This window comes from Marmota marmota, unplaced genomic scaffold (assembly GCF_001458135.2).
Source record: "Marmota marmota marmota unplaced genomic scaffold, marMar, whole genome shotgun sequence".
NCBI classification, from domain to species: Eukaryota; Metazoa; Chordata; class Mammalia; order Rodentia; family Sciuridae; genus Marmota; species Marmota marmota.
This window is the reverse complement of record NW_026000229.1, coordinates 17,593,530-17,604,179: the sequence shown is the minus strand read 5'-3', so window position 1 is coordinate 17,604,179 and position 10,650 is coordinate 17,593,530. Positions and strand designations below refer to the sequence as shown.

Genomic DNA, 10,650 nt, shown 5'->3' with positions numbered 1-10,650 from the left:
CCTCCCCTCTCCTCCCCCCCTCCTCCTCATGTAAAACTTACTGTAAAAATGTAAAAACTCCCTGATCAAGTGCTACATTTGGCCTTTGGACCAGTTTGCAGTTCCCTTATTCAGAGAGTTTATTTTAGTCATTAGTTAAGTTTACAGCATGGTAATAAGATCACACATTTAGAAGATCTTCAAAATGGGAGTTTATAACCCACTTGAATCTAATGTATGAAATATGATATGTCAAGAGTTTTGTAATGGGACTGGGGATGTGGCTCAAGTGGTAGCGCGCTCGCCTGGCATGCGTGCGGCCCGGGTTCGATCCTCAGCACCACTTATACAAACAAAGTTGTTGTGTCCACCGAAAACTAAAAAATAAATATTAAAAAAAAAATTCTCTCTTTAAAAAAAAAAAAAATAAGAGTTTTGTAATGTTTTGAACAACCAATAAAAAAATAAATAAAAAAAATGTAAGAGAAATAATAAAAATGAAACAGCCAACAAGTCTGACATCAGCAGAATATTTTGAGAATTGTATAGTGTTAGATGTATCACATGCTAGAGTAAATTATCTTCCCAAATCAAATTGCTAATAAGGAGAAGAACCATATTTGATCTTTCCTTAAAGGTACATTCTTACGATTCTGTATAATGTTATATAAATAATATGGTTTGTTTTTATTTAAGGAAATTATCAAATACCTAGAAACAAGCACCCTAAAGAGAGTAATGGTGTCAATCAATAGATGTAAGGAAAATTGGAGATATTTTTGAAGAGAGATTTTAAGTTCTTTGTTCATTTCTACAAAGTTATCCATACTGTTTAGTGCATGAAGAACTATAATGAAGCAATTCAATACAAGAGATCGTATTTAATACAACTTAAAATGTGACAATTAATTGAAAGATTACACTTTCAAAATCCATAGCTAGATTTCATAGAACTTTCTTTACAGTTATATTAAATTCTGTTCTTTTCTTTTTTAAAAAAAATAATCATTTTCTTACCTTTCTTTTAAAATAGTAACATTGAGCAGTTTTGCTGTTATTTCAAAGAACTGCCCGCTGTGGAGTTAAGGAATGGGAAAACAGCAGGAAGGCGAACATATCACACCAGGAGCCAAGGGGATAACAATGTGTGAGTTATCAGAATATGTCCTTTCTGGCTTTGAGCTGCAAAACACATGACTCTCACTAGCGATTTTTATTGTATTATTTGAGTTCATAGGCACGTAAAAAAAAACTGTAGGGAAAATTGTATTTTAAGTATCTAGCTGGCAGTCTTAATAATTGTTGAAATTCTTTTCTTTCTGTTTACTATAACAGGAAGGATAAATTTAGCATTCTACTTGTTGAGTCTTTGCTAATTTGGGCATTCTAGAATTGACATCTAGATAGAGTTCTAGGTATAGACTAACATGAATATCATTAGTTTATGTGACTTGACTTGTCTGATAGTGTTCAGTAAACCTGTCTTGGCTAATAAAATTAATTTGTAGCCAACAGATTAATTGTAGGGCAATACAATTTCTAATTGATATGAAGAGGGGAAAAACAGATATTAAGGACCAAACTTAAATTCATTATAGCCTTTTCCTATTTAGGGTTCAGAAGATCTGCTATATAATCACGATTTTTCGTGTCTTTTCTGAAATAGAGCAGTGACTTGTAATCTGTATATAATTAATGTTTTCCCTGTCTGCCTATCCCAAATCCACACACTCCCATTGCCACTCGTTTTGAAACATCATTTTATAATCTGACAGTGTCCTTCCTCAGTGTCTGAGGAAGAGTAGGATAGAATATGTTAGAAAAATGGGCAATATGGGTAGATCCCCAAGATGGGGAAACTTTAAAACCAGGCATCAGAGCAGGAATGGAATAATGTCACATGAGTGGTGTTGGAAGGGAGTTTTATTTTATAGCAGTATGAAGGACGAGGTGGAAAGTGCTTGCATTCAAGCAGGCTTCAGTTGGGTAGGAGGGGATAGAACTGTCCTGTAAGGACACTGCTGCCTTCCTGCACAGCCTGATGCCACAGTTCCTAATGGAGATGGGTGCTGGTAAAGGCCCCTTAACTGCTGTCCCTGGACTCTGGGTGATGATCTTTCCTGCTACCACCGACAGAGAGGGTTTGGTGCTGTCCTTGATTCTTTTTGTCACTTACTGTGCTTCAGATGTTGAGAACTCAGGCCACATATGTGTTCTGACTGTGAGGGAGGCTGAGAAAGCCAGAATCTGGACTTTTCAGCTTCTGGTAGGCAGCAGGCTCTGACTCCCACTAAGATGCTTACAATGGCAAATTTCCCAAATGTAGGAAGAGGTTCAGGTCCTAGGAAGTCAGATATACAATTTGTATCCCAGGGACTTAGATTATAGGGGTTGAGAAGGAAGGTATCGAGGTTCTCTGATATATGCATTAATTGAGTATCCAAGGGTGTGGTTGTTATATTGACAGAGAAGTTGAAGTTGAATATGTAGTTATAGCTACATGCATGGAAAATAAAAATTAACAGTGACTTAAACATCCATGGTTTATTTTCTCATGTAAGAGTCAGAGGTTATTTGCCCAGGGTCATTTCACAAAGTCATCAAGTTCCTCTGGTTTCTGTTGGAGCAACCATTAAGGTGAGACTCTTATCCGCCATTACATCTTCATTCCAGCTTGAGGAAAGAGGAAACAGATCAATAAGAACTACTCTTTCTCTTTAAGGAAATTTCCCTAAAGTTGTGTACACTCACAGTTCTTTATTCTGACAGTTCGTACACTTAGCAAAAATGGTAGTCCTATTCTTATGAGAGTAGAACAAAATGGATACTGGGTGACAGTTGGGAGAGTAAAGAGAATAGTAGGTACTTGAGCTGTTTAAATCACATTGAATTTGAAGTAACAAGAGGACCTCCAGTAGAAAATTCATATTGGAAACCAGAGATACCTGAATAAAAATGGCCATGGAAGAATTTGACTTTTAAATTTGGATTTGAGAGTCTGGGTACAGTTTTGAGCATTAAAAACTTTGTGACCACATGAATTCTGAGGCAGAAGAGAGCAAATGTTCTCAGGTTAACATCTAAGAAGAGTTCCTAGTGATGGGCAAGAAGGAAAAATGCAGGGCAGTGACACATGCTTGTAATCCCAGTGACCTGGGAGGCCTGAGGCAGGAGAATCAGGTCAGTCTCAGCAACTTAGAAAGGCCTTGTCTCAAAATAAGAAACAAAAAGAATTGGGGATGTAGCTCAGTGCTAAAGTGTCCATGGGTTCAGTCCCTAGTACTAAATAAAAAGGAAGGAGGGAAAAGGAAAAAAAATGCAGGAATGCAGGAGATGGAGAAAGAGATGCTATTGCTTATTTTATGTTTTTAAAATGGACATTCTTAAAGGATTTGGCTATAAATTATCCACTGCTTTATTGTTTCTGTGCATTTAAAAAAATTCAGAATGTATAAATTTGGCAGAACTGTAGTATTCTCAGAGTTAACGATGTGCTTAAAAACTAGTTTTGTCAGCAATTAACTGATATGTCTATGGGTTTTTGAGGTGCTCTTATTTGGTGGTCAAATGTAGTTCAGAAAAGACTAAGCCCTTTTAAAGTTTTTATTTTTCACTTATGCATTTTAGACAATTAAACGTTATATTGAAATAGTAGCCCCTTATTAGTAATGCTAATGATATTGTTCCTTCCTCTTTTCCAGGTCTTTGGTAGAAGAGTTTAGAAAAACACTCTGTGCTTTATGGCAAGGCAGCCAAACTGCATTTAGCCCGGAATCTTTGTTTTATGTTGTTTGGAAGATAATGCCAAATTTTAGGTAAGTATTAAAGAAGGATATTTTAGAACAAAATTAGTCTTTACACTTCTTCTAAAACAATTTCTGATAAAGTAGTGATATTTTAACTATTCTAGATGATACTTTTTTTAAAAAAAGAAGAGCAGAAGTTGAATACATTTGACTAAACAAACTTATTTATTTAAATTATAAATAATATACATTAGAAAGATTTTTAACAGGGGCTGGGGATGTGGCTCAAGCGGTAGCGCGCTCGCCTGGCATGCGTGCGACCCAGGTTCGATCCTCAGCACCACATACAAAACAAAGATGTTGTGTCCGCCGATAACTAAAAAATAAATATTAAACTTCTCTCTCTCTCTCTCTCTCTCTCTCTCTCTCTCTCCCTCTCCCTCTCCCTCTCCCCCCCCTCACTCTTTCGCTCTCTCTTTAAAAAAAAAAAGAAATAAAGAAAGATCTTTAACAAAGGGTAGGGTATTTTGTTATAAAAATAAAACCCTTATAAATAACATGTATGCTAAGAAAAATACTGGACAAAATTTTCTTGGTTCTTTGAAACTCTTAGAGTAATTGCCATCATACACTGTCTTGTTACACCAATTAAAAATATCCAAAAGAAAAGTAGAAATCCATGGTGTTATAGTCACTCTTCTGATATGGGTTCTGATGCTCTGAAAATACTATTCATATCCATTAGGAGTTATGCTGCAGAGTGTTACAGTGCCCATCCTGACATAGTGGTAGAGGGACTGTGTTATAGGGGCTTCCTCTCTGGCTACATGTGCTGTCAGAAGAGATAACTGACATCTTCTGGGTTAGTTGGCCCTGTAGGGATTCAGGTAATAAATAGTAGATGTGGTGCCCTGTAGGTGTTGGACAACAGCCTTTGCCACTCCTGAATGAGTTTGATTCTTATTAGTCATGATTTTGGTACCTAGTATATATCTTCTTTTCCTTTGCTTAAAAACAGCACACAAGATATAGAAATATATCTTGCTTTATTGCCTAATAGATTATTTTTTTAGAATAGAGAAATGTTTAAAAGTTAACAACTTCAAAGGACTGAAATTTGTTGCCTTGCTGAAAAGTATAGTCTTGAGGATCTGACCTGAATAACTACTTTTAATCCTGGTCTTGATTTGAAAGGAACTTATGTATCATGCCATTTAAATTTCCTCTTAGGAGAGACTAATTTTATAAGAATTTTTAGAATTCCCTTACTCTTAACTAGGAAAGGTAGCAATGATTGTTAAGATATTACTAGTCGGGTTATTTCTAACACAGTCACCTAGTTGGACTCTTGAATAGGGATTTAATCTTTGTATTCTGTTATTAATTTTCACTTATTGAATGCTTATAATGTGGCAAGCAGAAAATTTTATATCTGATCCTCATTAAAAACCAAGCAGCAAAAAAATTCGAAGCAAGGTGGGAAGTGTCACTCCCATCTCATAGAAGTCGAAACAAGAGAAGCAACTTGTTCAGTGTTATACATCACTAGATATCATGAACAGAATTGGAATCTAGATGTTTGTGAAGTTGGTTAATAATACACACATTAATAGTAATTTGTCCACATGTCTTGCATGAGACCCACTAACTAATTTTATATTGTTCTTGGTCCCCAGGGTAAACAAGGCCCTTCATTCTTTGGAAGTTTAGAAAAGTTATTGTACTTCTATATAACATAATTCTACTTTCCCTCTAAATCTTCCCACATCTCTGCCCTTTCTAGTTTCTATGGCCCAATTGTGAACATGATTTAGTTTTTAGCTGCTTAATTTTCACATTCTGATGTTCCGACTGGTAGGTATTTTAGTCAGCTTTTTCAAATTGCTGTGATCCGAAAACCTGACAAGAATAATTAAAAGAGGAAAAGCTTATTTGAGGGCTCATGGTTTTAGAGATCTTGGTCCCTAGATAGCTGGGACCTTGGGGCTTGAGATGAGGCAGAACATGATGGCAGAAGATTGTGGTGGAGGAAAGTATCTCAGGACATGCTCAAGAAGCAAAGAGTGACTAAGTTCAGCTCACAAAATATGTACCAAAGGCATGCCTCCCCCAATGACCCACCTCCTCCAGGGACACTCGGTCTGTAGTCACCAGTCACCCTGTTAGGGGATTAATTCATTGATTGGGTTAGCCCAATCATTTCACTTCTAAACTTTCTTGCATTGTCTCACACATAAGCTGTTGGGGGGGATACCACATATCTAAACCATAACAATAGGGAAAGAATTTTTTAGAACAAATAACCAGCTTGAGGAATTCAGCATGGATTCTCTGGGGTGATTGGGGATTAAACCCAGGGACACTCTACTGTGGGTCTACACCCCACCCCTTATTTTTATTTTATTTTGAGTCGGTCTCACTAAGTTGCTGAGGCTGCCTTTGAACTTGGAGTCCTCTTGCCTCAGCCTTCTGAGGTCACTGAGAGTACAGGCATGTGCCATTGCGCCTGGCTTCTGGAGTGATTTCTGATATACATGAACTCTTAAAATTCCTTAATGATTGCTGAGAATTAGGTGCTATTATTTTCTTGGCTGGACTTTCTTTTAGTTCTGTAGTAATTGAGATCATTTTCCTTTTTCATGTAATGAAAGAATAATTTTCTTTGTTAGGTCTAGATATTGAGATTATATCATGGTTAAGGCTTTTGTGTGTGTGCCCAGGTATGAGGCAAGAAGGTCAGCTTTTCTTCTAATAGCTCTTATTTCTATTAGGTGTGCTTTGAGATTCTTAAAACATGACTATGTGGAAGCACAATGAGTCTTGAATTATGTTTTTATTACATTTATCTACAACCCTAAGCCACTTTTTTTAAGTTTAGAAAGCCCATTTTTCCTGATTATCACATAACAATGTCTAAGGAACTTGATCCCCTGGAATGAAATATGATTGAGAAATATAAACTTCATGTAGGAGGAACAACTTTCAGTTATTAAATAAATGCAGCATAAAAATGCTCTTAAATGTAATCAGCAGCTTTGGATAAAGAAATCAAGGCTAATTTTTCTCCCCCCCAACCAAAAGCCAGCAGGAAAAATTTTCCTGACCTTTTCCACTGTACATATCCACTTAGCACGCTAATGACTTCCTAGTATGTCCCTCTCTTCCTATTCTTGTCTTTTTCATAAAACTTATGAAGTTTACTTCTTTAAAGAAAAAAAGTGTATCACATTAGATTGGGTAGAGAGAAGTGATGGGAGGGGAGGGGAGGGGAAGGGGGGATAGGAAGGGCAGCAGAATAAAATAGACATTATTATTGCTGTATGTATATAGGTGACTATATGACTAATGTGATTCTGCAACCTGTACAATCAGAAAAATGAGAAATTATACCCCATTTGATTCAAATGTATGAACTGTCAAGATCATTGTACTGTCATGTGTAGCTAATAAAAAAAAGAAGACATACATGGTTAAAAATTCAAAAGGTTAAGGAATATGCAGTGAATGTTTTTTCATTTACTCTCTTCCCTTGACATTCATTCTGTCTTCTGGAAACAGTCATATTTACTAGATTTTTGTGCATCTTTTCATTGATAATCTGTGTACATATACTAACAAGTGTGTCTATGTTGATTTTAAACATAACTGACATCATGTTATTCTTTTTTGTTTTACTTTGACATGATTCACGTTAGTAAATAGCTTCTTTGGTCCATTTTACACTTGTGTCATAATTTACGTAATACTCCCGTACCAATGGTTGTATTGATTTTTTTTGTAATCTTTTGCCATTCTAAACAGTGTTACAATGAAATGTCTTATACATACACATTCAGGAATTGCTGGGTCAAAGGGTATGTTCTTTTGAATTTTGGTAGTCTTTTATGCTAGCCTTTGTTATTCTTTGCTTTTCTTTCCATGATTTTGTTTTGTTGCTTTGATATCTTTGTATGTCATATGCTTCTGCCTATAGTATTTACCTTGTTATCCCTATCTTCTTTCTTTAGGATTCAGCTTAATGTTAATACTTCAAGAAGGTCTCTTAATAATTCACATCAGGTCCTGATAGTATTTGCTTGCTTTTCATGTCACTCTTACGCTATTTCTACTTTAATGTATAACCTAATTTATTTGCCTTAACTTCCTAACACAGAACTTTTATTTATTTATTTTTTAATCATTTCTTGTTACAACCAATGTTTTTAAAAGTAATGGGAGAAGAAGTAACTAAGACATTACTCTTATTGATTAGCTTTTCTTCTTGGTTTTTATAGAAAGTATAAAAAAATATTTATAAACACCATAGATCTTTGCATGTGGTATTTTAATAATCTTTTGAAATATTTATAAATAGAAGGACTTTAAAAATGTTATTTAAACAATATTAGTTTTTCTTGGACTGGGGATGTGGTTCAAGCGGTAGCGCGCTCGCCTGGCATGTGCGCATCGCTGGGTTCGATCCTCAGCACCACATACAAATAAAGATGTTGTGTCCACCGAAAACTAAAAAATAAATATTTTTTAAAAAACACAATATTAGTTTTTCTAGCTAAGAAATTATTATTTTGTATAAACACAAATTCACTTTTGTCATTTTTATTTTCTGGAGTTTTTGTCTTTAGGCAACTCAGCCATGATTGATATCAAATATTGGATAGAAATAAATCAACATATTTTGGTTTTGCAGATATTTTTCCCAAAACAGTAACTTAGAATTTTTGTATAAATAGTAAAGACATTTTAAATATGAATAGAAACTAAAATTCTAATGTGTCCTAAGTAATTTAGAGGGAGTTCTAGAATGATAACGTTTGAGTCTATAGAGGCATATCCTATTCCTTATTGGTCTTTGCCATTTTCCAAATTATATAGTGACACTGCCAAAACCCAAAATAGTCAGTAATGCATAGGAATGTCAGTTTTGCATGTTGTATCACACAAGTAATTGCATATCTGTATCTGGTGATATCTTTTGCATTATTTGGAATGCTTGCTTTTTATACTTAAGCAGTACAAAGAAACCTTTTCTTCAATTATTATCTTTTTTTTTATGGTATCAGGGATCGAATCCAGGGGTGCTTACCCATTGAGCCACGTCCCCAGCCCCTTTTTTATTTTGAGATGGTTTTGCTAGTCCTTAAGGCCTTGCTAAGTTGCTGAGGCTGGCTTTGAACTTGTGATTCTCCTGCCTCCCAAGTCACTGGGATTACAAGTGTATACCACCACACCTAGCTCTTTGATTATTCTTTATCAGAACACTTCTTTGTCCTTAAGATTTGGCTAAATTTGGTTTGTCTTCATTGTGCCAAAAATTATTGTGAAGAGACAATTGCCCCCGTGTTCTTGTTTATTCCTTGTGCTTTATCAGTGTTCTTCTTTCTTAACCCTCCATTCAGAATGATGCTTCAAGACCTTTTTGGCTTTCTATATTTGTAGTGTGATCTCTAATAATGATTGCTCATGACAACTTTACTACAGATTTTATGTAGACATTAGGAACAGGGGATAATTTTATCTGAGTTTATGAACAAGTGAAGATACAAAACTTTTGTTAAAATTGGGGCCATTGTTATTTCTTTCTGTCTTAATTCTCTTGTCAAAAAGACAGCTCTTCATAAATTCTTTTTCTCATTAGTTTACAAGCAATTGTTTGAGTGACATGGTTGAAATATGAATACAGAACATAAACATACACCTGAATGTAAAGAGTGTTCTTTTAGCATGATTACAGAACAAGAGAAATCTAAGTTGACTACAGAGAAAGTTTCAGAAGCCTTGATGGTATGATTGGGAAATAATTGACAAGATCACTGAAGTTTATTGAATTTAACATACTAGATAATATTTATTAAGGCTTTTCAGATAAGTCAAGGAAATTATTTAAATGTTTAAAAATAGAATTACAGGAAACACATTCTATTTTATGTAATGAAGTATAACCAAATTCTAGAAGCAAAAATAAAGTCAATCAAGATCTTTAGGGAAAGAAGGAGGATTGTAAATGTTTTTAGTGGCACATGCCTATAATCCCAATGACTTGAAAGGCTGAGGCAAGAGGATTCCAAGTTTAAAGCCAGCCTCAGCAACTTAGCAAGACCTGGTCTCAAAAAAGGGTTGGACATGTGGCTCAGTGGTTAAATGTCCCTGGATTCAATCCCTGGTGTCAGAAAACAAAACAAACAAACAAATCCCACACATCAGAAGATTTAGATTGGGTCACCATCCCTGCTTTCGACTGATTCAGCCACATTCAGCCACAGAAAGGTAATTTCAGGCTGCCATTTGCCTGCGACTCGCAGACAACTTACTTAGGCTCAGTGCTAATTAACCCGCGGAAACTGCTTCTTGGAGCTTGCTCCTATCAGAACATACACCGAGCACGGAGCGGCCAAATTCCGGCTCCCGGAACTGCTCTGGCCCAGGGCTAAAGAATCCGTGGAAACTGCTTCTCGGTCCGGGTCCTGCTGAATACTGTGGAGGTAAATACCAACCGAGCCTTCATAGGCAGTGGCAACAGGACTGAGACGGGGCTTGTGAGGGCCGGTCAGGACTCGCCAGTTGCTTTGGTCACCTGGCAAAGGGAACGAAATGCTGCCATTCGCATGGGATACCAACATGGCAGAGATCTGATGTCATCAGAAAGCGGCGGAGTCATCAATACCAGCGGCGACAGAAACAGTTGGTCTCCTGGTAAAGAAAGTGAGTCACAAACACCCGAGTCTCTCTCACTTTATCATCAAGCAACTATACAAGACCAATATAAATATATAGGGGGAAAATTCAATAGCACAACAGTTTCACCAAGCAGAAAGTAACGCGAACAGTATGAAGAGACAAGGAAAGAAAGGACCACAAGCAATGCAGGTCAACTCAACGTTAGAAGAGGTAATAGCTGCAGCAGATGGAATGTCAGATAAAGAATTCA

The 10,650-nt window shown here is 36.1% G+C and overlaps 1 protein-coding gene across 8 annotated transcripts in view; it reads left to right on the top strand.

The window, feature by feature from the left end:
* Usp3 (ubiquitin specific peptidase 3) overlaps positions 1–10,650 on the top strand; it is a 98,710-nt gene that overhangs the window by 64,858 nt on the left and 23,202 nt on the right. For all 8 annotated transcript variants that reach the window (XM_048793683.1, XM_048793679.1, XM_048793680.1 and 5 more), the window contains 2 exons: positions 1,013–1,126; positions 3,681–3,794. In XM_048793683.1, the coding sequence (XP_048649640.1) occupies positions 1,013–1,126; positions 3,681–3,794 (228 nt within the window). The remainder of the gene's footprint in view (positions 1–1,012; positions 1,127–3,680; positions 3,795–10,650) is intronic.